Source organism: Toxorhynchites rutilus, chromosome 1, assembly GCF_029784135.1.
Source record: "Toxorhynchites rutilus septentrionalis strain SRP chromosome 1, ASM2978413v1, whole genome shotgun sequence".
Lineage (NCBI taxonomy): Eukaryota > Metazoa > Arthropoda > Insecta > Diptera > Culicidae > Toxorhynchites > Toxorhynchites rutilus.
The window spans coordinates 184,570,883-184,592,414 of NC_073744.1; the positions used below are offsets into that span (position 1 = coordinate 184,570,883).

The 21,532-nt window shown below is 38.8% G+C and overlaps 1 protein-coding gene across 2 annotated transcripts in view; it reads left to right on the plus strand.

Moving 5' to 3' along the window:
* The window catches only part of LOC129766374 (uncharacterized), a 115,677-nt gene that overhangs the window by 67,714 nt on the left and 26,431 nt on the right, over nt 1-21,532 (plus strand). For both annotated transcript variants that reach the window (XM_055766901.1, XM_055766905.1), the window contains exon 2: nt 15,107-15,625. In XM_055766901.1, coding sequence (XP_055622876.1) covers nt 15,305-15,625 — 321 coding nt within the window. In that variant the 5' untranslated portion in view covers nt 15,107-15,304. The remainder of the gene's footprint in view (nt 1-15,106; nt 15,626-21,532) is intronic.

A 21,532-nucleotide genomic window follows, 5' to 3' on the forward strand; every position in this document is an offset into this window, starting at 1 on the left:
CAACATTCTCGAATATAAGTATCGTGTCTAGCTGTCATTTAGTGCTCTTGAAGTTTTCGTGCTTAAAATTTCAGTTTAGTGTTCAAAACTGGAAGATATTAGTTGTTCACAAAGATGCGATCGCTAGGACTGTGCAGATGTACAAAAAGTGTAGTTCTAACTCACCAGCTAAGCCATCGGGGCGTCCTCCAAAGACATGACTGAGCATGACATTGATTTGTGTTATACAGGTAGAGTCATGGTGTAGCGATCTATGGCTACATCCGGCGTTGGAGAACTTGAGTTCATCCAACCATTGAAATATACGTTCCAACAAGACGGCGATCCGAGGCACACCTCAAAGCTGGTTTCGCAGTGGTTCAAGGTAAAGCGTATCAAGGTTATGGAGTGGCCTGCACAGTCTTCCGACCTTTATCCGATCGAGCATCTCTGGTAAATTTTTAAAATAAAGCTCCAGGACCAAAAACCAACTAGCATTCAGCAATTGCGGTAAGTAGTCTCAACTGAATGAGACAAAATCACCCCGCAAACAACTGTTAAGCGTGTTGAGCCGAGGCCTGTTTCAAATGATGAGTATCCAGAAGCTTTCTGCAATTCTGGAGAATACGTTTGATCGTTAGGATTACCCGAAAAATCAGAATTGGTTTGAAATTCAGATGGCCATCCCATGGTCTTGAAGAGGTCAACGATTCTCCGCTTAGAGAGCGGACGTGCAACCAGTTTGCTACGAAAGCCACCTAGGCTTATCCTATACTTTATGGTTACCTTACTTTGAGATTTGTTCTATTGTCACACATGCGTTGAAATTTTCTATCCACCTTCACTTGAACACCTCACATTTCTGAGCTTCACTGTAAACCGGCACTGCCAAGTATTATTTTACAAAATCATGAAGTTTTCAGAAAAAATCAAGGTAGTTCAATTTCTTTTTAAACAACAAGAACCATTTTTATGTGAATTTATATGAATACATTTCATTCGAAACATTTGAGTGAAGAGTGAATGTAACTTAGGCTTCTCACACTGAAAGATGTTTTTGATCGATTTACTACACTAGTAGTGTGTATAAATTTCGGGGGATTTTTCGTCAAAGAAATTTCTTTCGACTTGCACTGTGGTCACGCGTATTCAAGAGCTTGCCCCTCGGAATACATTCAAGGCGTGTTATTTGGCTTACGAAATCTCAACTCAGTACTAATAACTGACGCTAGTTAATGCATACGTTGAGACGGCAAAAGTTCCACAGGGAACGTTAACGCCATTCAAGAAGAAGTGTGTATAAAAAAATGTAATAGGTTGTGTCCAAAGCACGACCGCATTGTTGACGCAGGACGAGATTATTTGATTCAATTTGCTTGCTTGCTTATCATTTGAGATATTATCTAGAACACATAGACATTTTTAGATTAACTTCTTAGTGGAAAGCTGCTTCACACAAACCATAGGCTCTTTTTAGCGTTACCATCTTTTTGGTTACACCAACTCGATGATCAAAATTTTAATTGGAAGATTAGAAGCAATTCTTTCATAGTTTTTAACATACCTTTCATAGTTTCATACATACCTGGGTGTATATATTGATTCTAAATGTACCTGGGGGAGACACATTGCGTATTTGAAACAGAAATGCCAGCAAAGAATCAATTTTCTCCAAACAATAACCGGAACATGGTGGGGTGCCCATCCAGGAGACCTCATCCAGTTGTACAAAACAACGATATTGTCAGTGTTAGAATATGGCAGTTCTTGCTTCCGATCAGCTGCCAGGATTCATATTCTCAAGCTGGTGAGGATACAATATCGTTGCTTGCGTATAGCCATGGGGTGTTTGCATTCGACACATACGATGAGTCTCGAAGTTTTGGCAGGAGTACCCCCGCTTACTCTTCGGTTCACAGAATTATCCTACAGATTTCTCATCCGTTGCAAGATCATGAATCCATTGGTGATTGATAACTTCGAAAATCTACTACAACTGACTCCTCAGTCAAGTTTTATGTCTTTATACCATGAGTACCTTACCCACGACGTGCACCCTTCACCAGGCATCTCCAACCAAGTTTGCTTCCCATACTTTTGCAATTCCTCTGTCATTTTTTATCTGTCCATGCGACAAAAAATCCATGGAATACCAGATCACCTACGCTCCAATGTTATTCCGTCGATATTTTCGGAAAAATATGGGAAAGTTGGATCTGATAAAATGTTCTTTACTGACGGTTCATACATAAACGGGTCCACTGGCTTCGGCGTCTTCAATGAAAATTCCAGTGCCTCTTTCAAACTCAAAGATCCTTGTTCCGTGTATGTCGCAGAAATGGGTGCGATATACTATGCTCTAGGGATCATTGAAACACTGCCCATCGACCATTATTTTATTTTTTCAGACAGTCTCAGCTCAATAGAGGAAATCCGCTCAATGAAAGTTGATAAACGCTCATCTTATTTCCTAACAAGAATAAGACATCTATTGAGTGTTTTGGTCGAAAAATTATTCAAGATTACCTTAGCATGGGTTCCCTCTCATTGCTCGATTCCGGGGAATGAGAAAGCGGACTCACTAGCTAAGGTGGGCGCTTTAGAAGGCACTCTTTTTGAAAGGCAAATTGCTTATAATGAATTTTTACACATTCCTCGTCAATATACGCTCGTAAGTTGGCAGCGCATGTGGAGTGGAGATGAGTTCGGTCGTTGGTTACACACGATTATCCCTAAGGTCTCGACGAGTGCATGGTTCAAGGGATTGAATGTAGATCGTGATTTCATTCGCGTGATATCTCGGCTGATGTCCAATCACTACAACCTAAACGCGCATCTCTATCGCATTGGGCTCGCAGCAAACAATCTTTGTGATTGTGGCGATGGCTACCACGACATCGAGCATGTTGTCTGGTCGTGTATCCGGTTCCATGCTGCTCGCTCTCAGCTCTCTAGAGCACTGAGAGCACAAGGCAGACAATCGGATATCCCCGTCCGGGATATCTTAAGTAGCCAGGATCCTGATCTTCTGCTTCATCTATACCTGTTCCTCAGAAACGCCGATGTCAACGTTTAATGATGTTTCCTACTACTGTGTCTCTGTTTCATATCCCTCCTATCCGATCTATAAACTTTTACTTAGTCGCGACAATACATACACACACTCTTTACAGATACACGGGCCAAAGGTTGTGCAGTCCACTGATGATTCAACAAGAGCCAAAGGTTGTACCGCTCATGACAACTCTACACGAGCTGATGATTGCGCCGGCTAGTGACCATTCTATCCTGGATTCCTCGAGTCGAGAAGACGCACCACGCTAGATATGGGGTACATACAAGGGGGGCGTCGCTGATTAACCCATTAACGACCAAGCCGTAAAAATATTTTTTTTGACAAAAGCCATTGGTGTAATTTTGATTATTGACGCTAAAGAATCCCCAATGTTCAAGAATTATTTTTTCCCATCTCCCGTTTTCCGGGAAATTACTGTTCGAAAAATCGAACATTGGCCCAGACCCGCACTTTTTTTATAAGTACAAACATACTGCGAACTAAAAGTCACTTCAATTAGCAAGTATGCGGCATTCATAAATGCATTGATTTTACATTCCGGGAGCACAGGAGAATGAAAGTCTCTAAGTATAAGCCTTAATCCTTTCATCCTTTCAATCCTAAGTAATAAGACTTAAATTAATACATTTATGTTGAGATGTGACATTTCTTGTTTCATGTAGTTTTAACTTATTACCGGCAGGCATTTTCTTTCAAACAAAAGTTAGTGCTGTTATTTTTATCATTGACCGTGGAGCAATATCATTGCTTGAGAATTATTTCTTTCCGATTATCCATTTCTCGAAAAATCGAACATTTCCCAAAACCTGCAAAGTACAAAAACGCTGCGAAAAAACAACGACATTGAGTTTGAGGTGTTATTATTCAGTTGGACAGAATCGTCACTTAGGTTTACTTCATCGATGAGACCGCCCACCGGATCCGGCGGAAGAATATTGACACCAGAAGTCCTTTTAGAATCCTCGTTACACGTACTGAAGATTTCCTCCAGATCCTCCAGACACGAAATTCTATGGACTCCTAAGGTTATTATGGACAACAAATCATTTCTTAATTAATCAATACTTGCGAACATTCACATTTGAGAATGCAAAAATTAATGAAAAAACCTTCCGTCTTCTAAAGTGAACAAACCAGAGAGCGCTGCGGAGGCTAGATGTGTTGGTATTAATTCAGCAGAAAAAAATGTTCGTTATGGCCAACGTTCGATTTTTCGAACACTCAATTTTCCTGGCTGTTATTTCCCTGCAGGAGGATCAATCGAATGATTTTTGCCCTGCAATACAATGTGTATCGTTTTATCAAAGTAATACTGTAGGAAAATTTTCATATTTTTGTATTTTATTGGGGGTTTTTATTTGAATTTAAAACACCTTCCATACATACTTGCTTTAAATCGAATCCATTGCTCAATAAAGTTGTACAAAACTGAATAAAATTGATGGTAAGTGGTAGCTAACAAATTACGCTATCTTTTGATCCAAAAACATTACCATATGGTTGCTTCTCAAAGACATGAAAAATTATCAAAGTTGCTGTTCGATTTTTCGAACGCTTGGCCTGAAATGGGTTAATGATCAGCTGCATCCCAATAGGAAGTATCCCGTGTCGGGCACACGTACAGAGCATCGAAGACTGCGACATACCAATTATGAGAACACTTGTAATACTAACCTCGAGTCAACCGCGAGTAATCAGTTACATATTACTAACATAGATAATAAGAAAAACTGTCAAAATATTGAACTCCGGCCCCGTCAGGCTAACGCCATATGAGCCTTGATAAAAATATATATTTTGGAAAAAAAAATAGTTTTTAAGACGATGTCTCGAACTGCTATTTGTTCTATACAATAGCTATCGCGGCAATCTTTTTTAATACTTGAGTAAACCTTTACTTGTATCTGTATCTGTCTTATTTTAAGCATTTTCACAACTTAACAATATGGATTTTTCTATTCAAAACACTATTAGATGCGTGTAGTTTGACAATTTTTTTCTATTGAAAAATCATCATTTTTCTTTTGATAGTTCAATCAATATTATACAAAGAAAAAATATTCATTTAAACTTCCGCCGTGCCCTCCGCTCGACACCCGACATTTTGTTTTGTACAGCTGCCGTTTTCAGGTCGTCTTTCCACAATGGTATGATGCCAAATCCAACCAAAAAAAATGGGTGGGTTATATCTATGATATAATCGCAAGGTTGACGTGGGACTGCCTTAGCGTAGCAATCATTCGTTTGTATTGATTAAATTTTTGATAGAATGAAACAATTCAATTGAATTCAATATATTTGCTTTGTGAGTAAAAATATTGTATAATTCCATATAAGGTCAATTCATGCATTGTGCTAGATTATGTTCTTCGTTACAAGTAAATTTAATGACAGTCCTTTTACGTTTGGTATGATGCCTAGGACACAATATGTGAACGGAAGAATTATCAAACGAGTATTTTATATTACGTTTCCTTCTGAAGTTTGCATCTCTCAAGTGTACGTACCGCGAATTTGCTTGATTTGATGAACTTCAGGCACTTGCACAAAGGCAAACAAAAGCACTCGCAGTTCGCATTTATTTGATGAGCCGATTTCCCCAGACATCTTGGTTTTGAAGTCTGTGTTAGGCAAACACATTCCAGTCGGAACAAAAATACCCCCGACTTTCATGTATTTGCAATGCCGATCTCTCCAACGCTGCTTGGTTTTGAAGTCTGTGTTAGGGAACACATTTTGGTGAAAACAAAAGTCCCCATACTTTCATGTATTTACAATGTCGATTTCCCCAAGGCTGCTTGGTTTTGATGGCTGTGTTAGGGAAACCGTAGATTGGGCCAATCAAAATGAGGCAGCTAGGGCGTTTAGATAACGCTTAACATTTTACAGTTGTTCAATTGTTTATCTAATGAAAAATAACATTTTATTAATTGCGATAGAAGCGTAGAAATATTTCCTATCAATTGATGCAAACATCTTTCCGATCCAGTAAGAGTAATGTTCGAGTTATAAGCATTCGGAATCTTTCATTTTTTCCTGCATGTTTTGTGTTTAGGTTTTCATTTTACCCCCCCCCCCCCCCCCCCCCCTATATACTCCGGTTAGACGTAGTCCCACGTCAACAAAACAGAACGTGTTTTTTGAGTAAACGCAGTAGACGTTTCTCCAGGCATTCCTTGACCACGGTGTACAAAGATATGAGGTAATATATTCCTTGTGTGTTGATGTCATTTGTATCGCTTTAGTCAACAAACACTGCAAACTACCAACCAATTAGTCAACACGTGCAAGCTAATGCAGTGTGGAAGCGTAAAAAACGATTTGATCCGATGTTTTACGCATCAGTCTGCGAGTAAAATCATTTTATTCTGGAAAACAAATTGAGTTTCATCTACTATGTTTGAATAAATGCAACCCGATATTGATTACATAATTTTTTTACATTTGTTTACATTAGATTTAACCATAAGAGTTGATTTGAAAATATTTCTGCTTTGCTGTTTCTTCGTTCTGCTGAAATGAAGTCGGTTCTGCCCATGTCATGTTGCATCGAACAAAACGTATAAAATTTTGACCCTGTGATTTCTCTGTTAGTTTAGATATTAGTTTCTGTTCTTAAAAGCAACGATAAAGTTACAGCAAAATCACACGTCAGAGCCACAAAATATTCTACTGAAGAGTTAATTCTTAAATTTCGTTCCTTCCTAACATAATATCGAAAGTGATAAATAGGCGAATTGAATGCAACAATGTTGTAGCCCTACGTTAACAATGCAATCGCATCGTGGACACCCCCTCCTAATATTTATTCTCAAAAAACTGAGCCCGGAGAAAAATTAGAAGGGTATGTCTAAGACACGACCGCACTGTCGACGTAGGACTACGAAGCGAGAATAAACATTATAGCAATTTATGAACGAATTCCATAATACTAATATTTGGTAGCACTGACAAGGGTCGATGAATGAATGATCGCACTAAGGGGCGCGAACGATTCACAAAGCAATGAAAAGCCAATCCGAGCAATTTGGCAAATTAATTCTCAACTTTAACATGTACTGTTAATTGCTCACTGTCTAGAGCGAACAAGAAAATCCAAATAGAATCGAGGGGCAGATGGCGGTGGCGACAGCAACCGTTGCTGAACAAGCTTTCAGTTTCAGTTTCACTTTGCCACCATTTTTAATCCGAAACAGTGCTGGAATTTACGAAATTTTGTCTCAACAAGTTCGAACACACTCCTGAATTCACAGAAATTCTTTCAAAAAAGTTATGAAAATCACTTTTTTTTGAAAATCACAATTCGCCTTTTATTATTTCCGATATTACTATGATATAGATGAATGTTTTTTGTAGAAACAGATCGATGATTTACTTTTGCCTTCGCGAAAGCAATTTTCGGAAGCTGATAATTTATTACAATGTGTTTCCTTATAACAAAGCATAAATTCAATATTCATAGCGAACGCTATCGCAGCAGTCTTTTTCGCAAGTGACACATTCGATCACAGGCGATTAAATATTCGTTCCACCAGCACCATTATTTTGCACATTTTTTAACCCCAATATTTCCTTTCTCCGCATTGCATGTAGAACGAACGCTGCATTCGATTCGTAGTGGTATATGAATATTCATTCGTTAGTTGATGAATTATAAAGCCCTTAAACTCTGAGAGTTCATGAATATTGTAGCTCACCGATGCATAATTAGAACCTTTTTGGCAGCACGGGTGTATAAGCACAAAAATGAGTAGAACAAATGAATGGGAAAATGGGAATATTTCATAAAGTCGAGAAGTGTTTTCTGATTTGACACCCTCAATGAAAGACGTAGTCCTACTCCAAAACATGTACCAATCACGGTAAAGACTGTGAAGTAATGTTATTGTTCCTTGAAGATATTTTAATATTTGGTTGCATCTTGCAGCAGAGCTCTCGCCTCTCATTCATCCATATGCAGAATAATTCTGGTTGGTACCGAATTTAGCTGGTTTACCCGGCGCCTAATAGACCACCATATCTTATTTCCGGAGTAGGGAAAATTTTCTGGAAAACAACAGCATCTCCACACTTAGGGCACATTAATTGTGTTGCACCATGAAGTATCACATCCTGCAGACCCAGCAAACATTAAATCGCATAACAAGCGTATATATAACATCATATGCCCTAAAATTTGGTTGGCATATAATGCGCCTAACTGGCATATGCATGCAAAAGTGGAGGCCATATACATACATGGCAAATGCTTACCGAATTTGTTTGAATGAATATGCAACTTTGACCGGCTATAATAGCGACTTTTGCCATACTAATATACGATTTATTACAGACAAAGAAAAAAAACAAATGGCGCAAAATATTTTCGTGAAATGTTCATTATAGCCTCACGAATTGCCATTTTTATATATGAGTATTTATGTTTGTAGAAATAATAATTGTTTGATTGACTTGTGTTGGGAGTGGAATATGAATGTTTGAAATGGCACAGATTGATGTTTGGTGAAAACTGCTCCGATGTGGGTTCTAACGGTCGTCTGGATTATCATCCACCAGATATCTCGCGCGGCTATCTGAAATTTAATTCAACAGCGGTTAAAACTTTCGAGTGCATCAGCATTTCATTGACATTTCAATATGATGTAATATGTTCTTTAATAGGATCTAATATGATTCACTGTTTCATGATTTTCTTCAGCATGCAACACGATTCACTACAGTACTGAATCGATTTAAATTATACGCTTATACGACACACAAACTGCATCTGCGTAATATACGCATATGATGCGGATTAAATATATTTTACGACAATGTGCATCATAAAATAGATGTTTATTATACCGAATTGCGATTTAATTTGATAATGGTATTTAAAATCGAGTTTTTACATTTAATGCGATTTCAAATATACACGATACATACTTTGATTGATATTATATGCGATTATGATTTATTCGGATTATGATTTATTCGGGTAGGACTTGGCACGTGCAAAATTATACGATTTAATGTTTGCTGGGGAGCATCTTTCGTGAATAAAAACGGACCAATGATTCCGCTGGCCCATGAAGTGGCACCAAGCGTTGTCATGCACTTTGCGACATCTCCGACACTGTGTATTATCCGGTGGTGTAAAAATGGCGAATGAATTGCTTTAATTGACAATTTTGTTCACAGTAGAATGGCAGAAAAGCGCAATTTGTTTTTCGAACAGAACCATGGTTTTCGTGGATAACTTGCACAATTAGCAAGCGTTGTTTAGATGCAAGTCCATTCATGATAAAAAGGCAAAAAAAAAGCTAAACGCATAACAGAATGGAGCACATATCGAAAAGTGTTGCCAACTTAGCGAATTTTGACTTTTATTAAAACACCCGTTATAACTGTCGTAACGTAGGTAACGGGTCGTAGGCGGTCTTTTAAAGCGTTTGGGATGTCGTGTATATTTAACGAAAAGTAAAATTGAACCAAAAATCGAGCCTTGAGGTATGTACTCATGCTTTTAAGGTTAGCATGCTGCCATAAGGTTAGAATGAGAATTATTTCACACAGTTATTCCAAGCATGAAAAGTTTGTGCGGAAGATTAGAGTTTTTACCACTGCAGATTGCAGAAGCCTATATCGAAAACAAGTATATTTTTTTCTTTCTCTAAAACTTGTGTTTCGTGAGTATACCTCTGATATCATTATGTGAGTTCCATCAACAAATCACATTTTGCGCATTCCCTGCGGGTACTTGAACTGTGTACCTGATGTGAACAACGTTGTTTTCGTCTTCAACTGAACACACAAAAATGTTGTTCAAATTAAATCGATCAAGCCGTGGTGGTGGTTGATTATTCTGACGCAGCGGACTAACGTAAACTGCGCACTTACACAGTAACGTGCAATTACAACCGTGTATAAATTACACCTATAATCTAATCAAACCGACTCGAATCGCAGCGCAGCGGTTTGGCACCCCGTCGATAGAGATTTCCGACTCTGGTCGGTCTGGATCATTCCAAGGGTCGATATTCCCCCAACGATCAGATGCTACACGAGATTTGCGCTCCAATTGAAAGTGAAAGAGGCTTCACGCAAACCCACAGCGCTCACAGCATCCACCGAGATGCGGGCGCCAGCAGCGGTTCACGGAAAACCTGCTCCGAAGCGCGCGAACTGACTCTGACGCCAGATCGTGTGGCGGTTGGTGTGAAAGCTAATGCAGCGGCAAGGTCTTCGAGGAACACTGGTTCAGTGTAGGAATCACTAACCATTGAAAGTGAATCGACGTAAAACGGGTTTTGCTATATCTCTCTCTCTATTGGTTTACTCTAGTTTTCTGCCGCACAGAATCCAGTGCCGATTGGGATTCAATCGATCAGGGCATAGAACATGAGCAAATGGGCGATTATGAAATAGAATGAGAATGGCATCTTTCCCACAGTCATTTGAAACATTCCGCCAATGTAAACAACTGCGCAACTGTCATTGTTGTCGGCAGATGACATGAGGCAGCTTTCTTCCCATGACACTGGGATCGCATGGTAGCGAAACACCTGTTTTGCTGTACATTGCGATCGTGCGATCTGTAAGTGACTGTTGGGAATTATTCTGCAATTCGTTGTCGGTGCAGTCATCGCAGATGCATGGATGTTTGTTTTTTGTTGTTCCCCTCTGCACCATGTTGGAATGCATCAAGTGAAAGGGGCATCAGTTGTTTCTGTTTTTGCTGGTTTTTTTTTCTCGCGAGTGCATTACTCGAGAAATCTTTTCCCTCGTCGATCAACAGTCGGACAAACATAAATCACATAATCGTGTATGAGTGCTTGATTTCTTCCATGCAATATAATTACCTGGTTAGGTCATAACTCAAACTGATTTTCAGAAATTGCTCCTAGTTTGACTGCTTCAGATCTTCTCGATTGTTTGAATTATGATTCATTGCTGTAATTTCTACCTTCTCGACAATTACTTTGAATTCTACATGACAAGCTACCCTGCATAGGTCAAGCATTTACTCACAGATGGCGCGCACAGTTTCGCCTACACAAAATCACATATGGCGACATTACTTATTTTAATTCTCGAGTAAATTGTTTTGCATATGTTCACACAATAACAATTATAATATCCTGGTAACTGGAGGTTACCGATACTAACCCACCGTAACAACAGTTCGATTAAAAACGCAAATCTTATCTAACATGCAGCGGGTAAGCGTCATGTATGATGAAGCACAGAAAAATCTTGCCTATCATATAAGCCTAAACTTAGGTTTAGTAATCCAATTCACCCAGACTTCTCGTAAGCTATGATGAAAATGTTATCGCGCACCACCGGCCTATTGTTGTATCATCACACCCCCTCAATTAACGGGTGCGTGCCTTCGAATTGCTACTATTACTCGTACCATCCACCCATCCATTATCGGCTTCAAAGTAGCATCACTTTGTCTTCATAACAGATATCGATAACACTTCTGAGACGCACAACGAGTGCGAGAAGACAACCTCAACTTACATTACAACTCTGATATTAATTCATTTATTCGGAATAAGGATGCGTTTGTTATTCAGATTTAGATTTCAATCAGATTTTCTCATTTAGACATAGATTGTAATTCTAATGATGTCTTCAAATTCGGTAGAAATAAATCACAATTTGATTCAAATGATGCTTCGAGATGGGGACTCCGACTACGTATCCTGCTTAAAAAAAAATAAAATATTTCGAAACCATTAGAACGTTTAATTTACGATTTTCTCCGATTAGACAATAACATCAAACATCAAAATTTAAAATTCACTTTTGTAAAGAAAATATGTCACCCTTTGACCCTAAAGAAAATATGTCACCCTTTTACGTAAATAAAATCGATGGACATATGATGCATCCACTAACTGTGGATAATGGAAATTCAATGTGCTTCCCAATTTTATTTTATTTAGTCTCACCAGTGTCCTAGATTGAATTATTTTAGAGCTTTTAGTACATTATCTGTATTATTATTATTATGTTTAATCGAAATGAAACCGTTTAACTTTTATTTGATACCCATACAGATGGGGTTTTGGAAAAACCCATCTTAATGAGGTTTTGGGAAAATATGTGATCTGACATTTTGTAGGGGCCGCCATCTTGGATTTTCAAGATCATGAAATACGCAGTTTTATAATGACTGCAGAGATAATGGAGATAATCAATCGGCCAACAGGAAGTAGACCCCCTTCCTGGAATAGGAATAGGAATAGGAATAGGAATAGGAATAGGAATAGGAATAGGAATAGGAATAGGAATAGGAATAGGAATAGGAATAGGAATAGGAATAGGAATAGGAATAGGAATAGGAATAGGAATAGGAATAGGAATAGGAATAGGAATAGGAATAGGAATAGGAATAGGAATAGGAATAGGAATAGGAATAGGAATAGGAATAGGAATAGGAATAGGAATAGGAATAGGAATAGGAATAGGAATAGGAATAGGAATAGGAATAGGAATAGGAATAGGAATAGGAATAGGAATAGGAATAGGAATAGGAATAGGAATAGGAATAGGAATAGGAATAGGAATAGGAATAGGAATAGGAATAGGAATAGGAATATTAAATTTTTCTATCAAGGAACGATATTCGTTCCCCAGGCTTTGCAAATCCCCATCGTAGAAGCCTCAGAAATGTAATACCACATTGATGCTTGTTGGATTGAAGAAGTTTCAGTGATTCAACATTGCAGCATCTCTTTATCATCTGCTTGATTAACCTCACATGTTATAAATTTAAAACACACAAAAATATATATCTATTTGTACTTTAGGTAATCTGTTATTTGCACCGTACAGAATCTGTAACAAAAAAATCTAAAACAAATCTATGCCTTTCCAGATAAATCTGTACTTATGGCAACACTGATTGCAACTACACTGAGAGAAATAATTAATAATAAACATATATGTCAAGCAGAACCATGATTCGTAAGTCCAATATCGGCTACATTTTCTCGGCGAAAATGCACGCATTAGAATTATAACAAAAATCTTTCCTTCGTATTGCCTTATGGCAACAATAAAAATGGTGAATACGCACTTTTCTCGCCAGTCTTCATATATGAAAACATTCAAATTCACTTAAGGCAGTATTCTAGTCTAGAAATTTGAAAAAAATCAAAATTTTCGAATTTATATGCATACAATCTACAGGCATCTGTCTATCGCATGAACCTCTAAAAAATAATATTTTTTAAATTTAACTATTTTTAAAAACTCGTTAAATGTAAGAAAACACGTTTCAAACCACATTTTGTTTTTCAAACGGCCTCCATTTTGTCAAAAAAGATGTTTTTGACCTGTCCGAGGTTCATGCGATGGCGGCATCTATACTGATTCAGAATCTGTTCGATTTTTTTGTTTCAGATCAACTTTTTTTTAACCCTCTCACTTCAGCTCTAAACTATTATAGTTATGAATATTTTTTTATCTGCTCAATTTTAATAATAATAATAGACGAACAAATAATTATATAATGGATGGTAGAAATATTCTTTGTTTTATTTTTCACGGAGCTCGAACAATCGTCCGAAGTTCGTGTCTCTACACTAAGATACCCCCTTAAGCTATTGAGTAAAATACACTAACCTCTGGTAGGGATATGGGACAGTTGGCAATATGTACAAAAAAATGGACAATTTTTACGAAAAAAGAAATTAAATTATAATTGAGTTTAAATATGTTTAGAAGTCATATTTCAGTATCTCTCATGATTTGAAACTTGATTAATTGATGAAGAAATGTAGTTCGTTCATTTTGATTAATTCGACTATTTTAACCTTTAATAACAATACTTTCTCTATGTAGTGGATTACTATACAAAAAATAACACTTTTTCCCCTCCTGATTATTGGATATCTTTTGACGTTTCTATTGGATTCTTCTTGACAACCAATTTGATTGTATCCGCCTGACCCAGGTTTGAACTTTTTTTTTATCTGAATGAATTCTGCTGAGAAAAAAGGAATAAATGTAAAATAGGGCAATGACCATGTGAATTCCGTGGCATTTAACAAGCCTGATCATATCATAGAAAGACATCGTGAAATATCCAATGCAATTTACAACCTCGCGCCCATGCCACACTCATCTGCAACAGCGACAGAGAGTACCATTTGCTAATTTAATGTTACATTGCATTATCGACACACATTGAACAACTCTTGGACATTGGGGATTCAAACCCTTGTTTTTATTTCACGCTCGGATGCCCCTGAGCAAGAGAGAGTTAATTTACACTACACACAATGATTCAAAATCGATACAATCAGTAAAACATCACCAATTACGAAACAGAAGCCGGCCAACCCGCTAATCCAACCGTGTTTAATCACATTCAGCCATGTACACGCAAAACATGCGTACGCGGAATCAAAGAACCAGCAAAAACTTGACAGAGATTTGGTGAAATTGTCCAACAACATTGCATAAATCAGAGAAATAAACCCAACCAAATTGATGACAATAAAAAGCTGAACGGCGCCGCGTGCGCTGCGCACACGCGCATTTCGCCAACCAATTTTCGAATTCCGCGGCTAAGGCCGATTAGTTCGCAATAATTACCACCTGGGATATTGGTTTTAAATCCGCTTTAGCGCACCGAGCCGGAGTCGATTTGACCGTAATTTCTCCGATTATGATTTCGCGGCGCGATGTGGATTTTGTTAGATAAACTGTCTGATTGAACGCGGTATGAGCCTCATCATGGGGTGTGTCCAATTACATTTGCACGAATCTGTTTGGGAGGTCAACGCGGGAGAGTTCCTTCATCGGGAATCGCTATCAGGATGTTCATCACCATATGTCTTCTGCTCAAATCTATCTCTGTATCTCTAAACGCGCTCCGTGAAAAAATCGCTTGGAAAGTGCCTTAAGTTATTCATTCCGGAGGATTGCCTCCGTGTGTTTTTGTACCTGTCGGAAACCGTTGTAATTTCAACCTGTTTCATCATCGATTCCATAATCCCATTCAATCGATCGCCAATCTCACTTTCGATTGTGTGCTTCTCTTTCTTCCAGAATCGAGCTGAGTGTGAAAAAAATACAACGCGGGCAAACCCATCCACAGACGACTCCTGGAGATGAGATCCCAAGCGGGACACAGTTAGAGGCTGAAGTAACCGCAGCGGCGCAGAGCAAAGTAGGTCAAACGCGCGGCAAACGGCGAACGGAGTGCCGTTCGTTCTCTCATTTGCTTTGCTCTTCGATCACAGAGTCATGACACTATCGAACGATATCGGTGGAGGTGGAGGCGGTGGAGGCGGTGGCGTCGGTGGTAACGGAAGATCGAACGGCAGCAGCCATCATCATCATCATCATCACCATCGCAGCGGTAGCAGCGGCAACAATCACAGCAGCAATAATAGTAACAACAACAATATAGTTGTTGGACGACGGATGAGTGTTGGAAACAATAGTAATATTATTCACAACAATAACAATAATAACCACAACCACAACAACAGTAGCTCGAACATCAATGGATACAATCACAACAATAGCCCACCGATGGGCGGCGATAAGGATTGGGACTTTAAGGTGAGTCGATAGTCGAATTTCCTGTACAATGACATTCGACAATGAAACAATGTTGGCATTTTAATAATGTAGGACTAAAAACAGTATTGTATATAATGTACTTGAACGCAGTACTTAAAACATAGTCTTTCTTGAAATAAAGGTTGAAACATTCAGAATCCGGAATCAAAAATCCAGTTGCATCTCGGGATTGGTTAAAGGTACAAAAATGTGTTTACATCAAAGTGCAGATAATTCGTTGTTCTTTTCAGAAAATAATTATTATTTTTAATGTGGGTTTCCAAAATCAAAGTTCTTCTCTCGGTTTTCATCCTGCACACTTTTTTCAAAACAAAACGGAACAACGCGAACGTTTTATCGTTGAAAGATACAGATTTTTCCAAACAACTTGCTGTCAAAAGATTTCAGATACGCCTACTGTGATTGCTATTGTAAAATGAACAGTGATTCCGGATTCAAAACTCATGCTAACTTCCGGCAAAGTCTTGAAATTGGAATTCACATGATAATATACTTCACCACAGTTAATAATATTAGTTTTCATATATTACGTGGTTTTGATAAATTCCAAACTAGAGTTCCCAGTTTGCTTTTTCCGGTTGATCAGATGCGAATTGTTGATTGGTTGCGGATAATTGATTGAAAAATGCGAGTAATTGAAAATCTGAATAATTATCAAAAAAGTTATGGAATCTAAAAGGCTAAAATTTAAAAATCGGAAAACTAAAAAAAATGTAAAAGGCAAAAAACAGAAAAGTTTTGAAAATCGTAAAAATATGAACAAATTTGAAGAATTTCTAAGAAGGCGAAAAAATCGGAATAATCCGAAAAATCTGAAAAGATCTAAAAAACCTGGAGAATACATAAATTATAAACAATATAAAATTTTTTTAAATATGAAATATACCAGATCTATATAAATAAAAATGTAAGGCTAAATGTGTTGCTAAGCGCGAAACCCGAATAAGGAATCGTCTGATTTGAGCCATCTTCATTTTGATGTATTGATGTCTCTGCCCGTAGATCAATGTTATGGAGAGAAAAATCGGAAAATTTTCGGAAAACTCTAAAGGAAGGTCGGAAAATTCGGAAAATTGATACCCATATGCTCGAAAATTACATCATGATAAGCGTTGTTAGTCCATTCGATGTTTGCGCAAACGAAATTGATCTTTGTTTGAAAGTGGAGATGGATTTTCAGGCGGAATAATAGCAATCATGAAACAATTTCCGGATTCCATAGAATTCAATATATTTACTTTGTGAGTAAAGAGATTGAATAAATGCCATGTAAGGTCAATTTATGCATTGCGGTAGATTATGTCCTTCGTTACAAATTAATTTAATGACAGTCCTTTTACGTTTGGTATGATGCCTGGGACAAAATATGTGAATGGAAGAATTATCAAACGATTATTTTATTTTTAATTTCCATCTGAAGTTTACATCTCTCATGTGTACGTACTTCTCGAACCACGAAGTTGCTTGAATTGATGAACTTCAGGCACTGAGTGCCAGAAATTCAGTGAGCAGAAGATATGAAGGCATATAATTCAATGCAATCTTGAATAACTAAACCAAAGCGTTGTGTTCGTATCCGTTTTTTGTAGTCCGTGTTAGGAAAACACTTACACGATAAAATGCGGGTGCAAAAGTACCCCCGGCTTGCATGAAGCAACAACTTCAACTTATACTTTTTATATTATAGAGCCTTTAAACTTGAAAGTTCATTCGCCTCTAATGTCTGCAAGATTTTCCCACGTTCCTAAGTTTAGAAGACCATGTTAAGGAAACATATACCAGTCTGCACAAAGGCAAGCGAGTTCGAAAGTACTCACAGTTTGAATTTATTTGCAATGCCGATTTTCCCAGACACCTTGGTTTAGAAGTCTGTATTAGGTGAACACATTTGAGTCGGAATAGAAATACCCCACACTTTCATGTATTTGCATGGCCGATTTCCCCAAAACTGCTTGGTTATAATGGCTGTGTTGGGGAAACCGTAAATCGGGCCAATCAAAACGAGGTAGTTAGTGCGTTTAGATAACGCTTAACATTTTACAGTTATTCAATTGTTTATCTAATGAAAAATAACATTTTATTAATTGCGATAGATGCGTAGAAATATTTCCTATCAATTGATGCAAACATCTTTCCGATCCAGTAAGAAATGTTCGAGTTATAAGCATTCGGAATCTTTCATTTTTTCCTGCATGTTCTGTGTTTAGGTTTTCATTTTACCCCCCATATACTCCGGTTAGACGTAGTCCCACGTCAAAAAAGGAAGGCCAAATGTGTTGCTAATCGCAAAATCCGAAGACGGAAAGGTGCCTTTTGAGCTGTCTTCGTTGTATTTGTTTTATTGTGCCCATAGAACAATGTTATGATGAGAAAAGTTTAGACATTTGTTCTAAAGAATTCATATCAAAACAATAATATGTTTATCTCTTCGCGATTGAGTATCGCGTATACGTACCCTGTTGCAACGTTGAAATAGACGGTGTAATAAACGAAAAGGGTTTGACTCGAAAAGAGATACTCGATGGTGTCGGTCGCTTCAAGAATTCCTCACTTAAAAGTGTGAAGATTCTTGAATGCGATCGACTGAAGTCTGTGTCACTTAAAAATGACAAACGAGTTCTCAATCGGACAAACTCTTTTCGAGTGACATTTGAGGGTTCCGCTCTTCCAAACTACGTTGCAATAGGTGCTCTTCGTTTACCTGTTCGGTTGTTTGTACCCCGGGTAATGAAATGCAACAAATGTATGCAACTCGGTCACACGGCCGCCTATTGTTGCAATAAACAACGTTGCGCAGATTGTGGAGAGAGTCATGATGGGACTTCTTGCGCAAAAGAGCGCAAGTGTCTTCATTGCGACGGGGGCCCCCATGATCTTTCTCAATGCCCGGTGTACATACAACGAGGGGAAAAAATCAAGCGTTCCTTAAAGGAACGTTCCAAGCGGACTTATGCAGAAATGCTTAAGAGTTCCGCCTCAACGACTCAGGACAATCCCTACTCCATTCTGCAGAACGACGAGCCTGTTGCAGACGCTCCCAATGCAGGAAGTTCCGGTACATCACAGGGTGCCATTAGGAAAAGAAAAATTATTTCTTTTCCATCACTCCCCAGAAAGAAGACCGAAACTTCCCAAGTTGGAATGAAACCTCGTATCGAACGTGCTGAGAATAGACCGAAGCAAGTACCTCCTGGTTTAAGCGGTTCTTCTACGCACCAGGGGTCCTCAGCACTTCCCGGAGCAGAGCCCAAGACGTCTGTTCCTTTTTCGCGGTCGAGGCAACAGCCACAATCTGGCTTGCTTACGCTTTCTGACCTGGTGGACAATATTTTAAATGCTTTAAATATAAATGACCCTCTTAAAAGCATAGTATTATGTTTGCTTCCGATTGTGAGAACATTTTTGAAAGAAAAATGTGGTTTTTTAGCAGCGTTCATTTCCCTCGATGCCTGATTCAGTGCAAGAGGTCAAGGATTTGACCACTGTAATACAGTGGAATTGCAGAAGCATCATCCCTAAACTAGATCAATTTAAATTTTTAATTCATAGTTCTAACTGTGATGTATTTTCCCTCTGTGAAACATGGCTTTCTTCAGCCGACGAACTGAATTTCCACGATTTCAACATTATTTGCCTCGATCGAAATGACTCGTTTGGTGGCGTACTATTGGGGATCAAAAAATGCCACTCCTTCTATAGAGTCACTCTCCCATCGATGACAGGCATTGAAGTTGTCGCTTGCCAGACACAAATCAATGGCAAAGACCTCTGCATTGCCTCGATATATATTCCTCCAAGAACTATGGTTGGCCGCCATCAGTTTTTTGATATCATCGAGGCACTGCCGGAGCCGCGGCTAATCTTAGGTGACCTCAACTCCCATGGAACAGCATGGGGTTCACTCTATGATGACAACCGTGCCACTTTGATTTATGATCTGTGTGACAACTTCAAATTGACAGTTTTGAATACTGGGGAAGCAACCAGAATAGCCAACCCTCCTGCACGGGCAAGCATGCTAGACATATCACTTTGCTCTTCTTCGTTATCCCTGGATTGCACGTGGAAGGTAATCCAAGATCCCCACGGTAGTGACCACCTGCCAATAATTTTATCGATCGCCAATGAATCAGGTTCTCGTGAGTCAGTCGATATTGCGTATGACCTCACGAAAAATATTGACTGGAGAAAATTTGCAGAAATAATATCTGAAGCACTTGTTTCAATGCATGAACTTCCTCCACTCGATGAGTATAATTTTATATCGAGTTTGATTTACGAAAGCGCACTTCAAGCTCAAAAGAAACGTGTTCCTGCTACCACTTTACGACGTCGTCCTCCATCACTTTGGTGGGACAAGGAGTGTTCAAAGGTCTACCTTGAAAAATCATCCGCTTTCAAAAAATTCCGGAAAACTGGACTAGTGGAATGGTTTCGAAAGCACCAAGCTCTAGAAGCCAAACTAAAAGCAAAAAAGCGTGGATATTGGCGAAAGTTCGTCAATGGTTTGTCAAGGGAGACCGCTATGAGCACTCTTTGGAATACGGCTAGGAGAATGCGTGGCTGGAACCATACAAATGAAAGTGAGGAATACTCTGACCGTTGGATTTTCAAATTTGCAAGAAAGGTTTGTCCCGATTCCGTTCCTGCACAAAGCGTCGTACGCGACATTCCGCTCCAATGCGACTATGAGAATTTTTCGATGGTGGAATTCTCAATTGCCCTCCTCTCATGTAACAATTCAGCTCCGGGGTCGGACAAGATTAAATTCAACTTGTTGAAGAATCTTCCCGACTTGGCAAAACAGCGTTTGCTGAACTTGTTCAACAAGTTTCTGGAGCTGAATATTGTCCCGCATGACTGGAGACAAGTGAGAGTGATAGCCATACGGAAACCCAACAAGCCGGCTTGCGATCACAACTCGTATAGGCCGATTGCAATGTTATCTTGTATTCGTAAATTGTTAGAGAAAATGGTTCTACTTCGTTTGGACAAGTGGGTTGAAGCGAACAATTTGCTGTCAAATACGCAGTTTGGCTTCCGCCGAGGTAAAGGGACAAATGATTGTCTCGCGCTGCTATCTTCTGAAATCCAAATCGCATTTGCTCGCAAAGAACAAATGGCTTCCGTTTTCCTCGATATCAAAGGGGCATTTGATTCAGTTTCCATGGAAATTCTCTCAGAGAAGCTTCATAATCGTGGACTTTCACCAATTCTGAATAATTTCCTGTACAATTTACTGTCAGAAAGCACATGAATTTCTCTCATGGCAACTCAAAATCTTCTCGTTACAGTTTTATGGGCCTACCGCAAGGCTCCTGCCTAAGCCCCCTCTTGTACAGTTTTTACGTCAATGATATGGATGATTGTCTAACTAGAGACTGCACGCTGAGACAACTTGCAGACGATGGAGTTATTTCCATCACGGGTACTAATCCCGTCGCTCTGCAAAAATCCTTGCAAGATACCCTGAACAACTTGTTCACGTGGGCTCTTAAGCTGGGTATCGAATTCTCTACGGAGAAAACCGAAATGGTCGTTTTTTCCAGGAAGCACGAACCCGCCCAATTCCAGCTTCACCTATCCGGCAAAACGATCAGGCACTCGATGTTTTTCAAATACCTTGGAGTATATTTTGACTCTAAATGTACCTGGGGAATACACATTGCGTATTTGAAACAGAAATGCCAGCAAAGAATCTATTTTCTCCAAACAATTACCGGAACATGGTGGGGTGCCCACCCAGGAGACCTCATTCAGTTGTACAAAACAACGATATTGTCAGTGTTAGAATATGGCAGTTTTTGCTTCCGATCAGCTGCCAGGATTCATATTCTCAAGCTGGTGAGGATACAATATCGTTGCTTGCGTATAGCCATGGGGTGT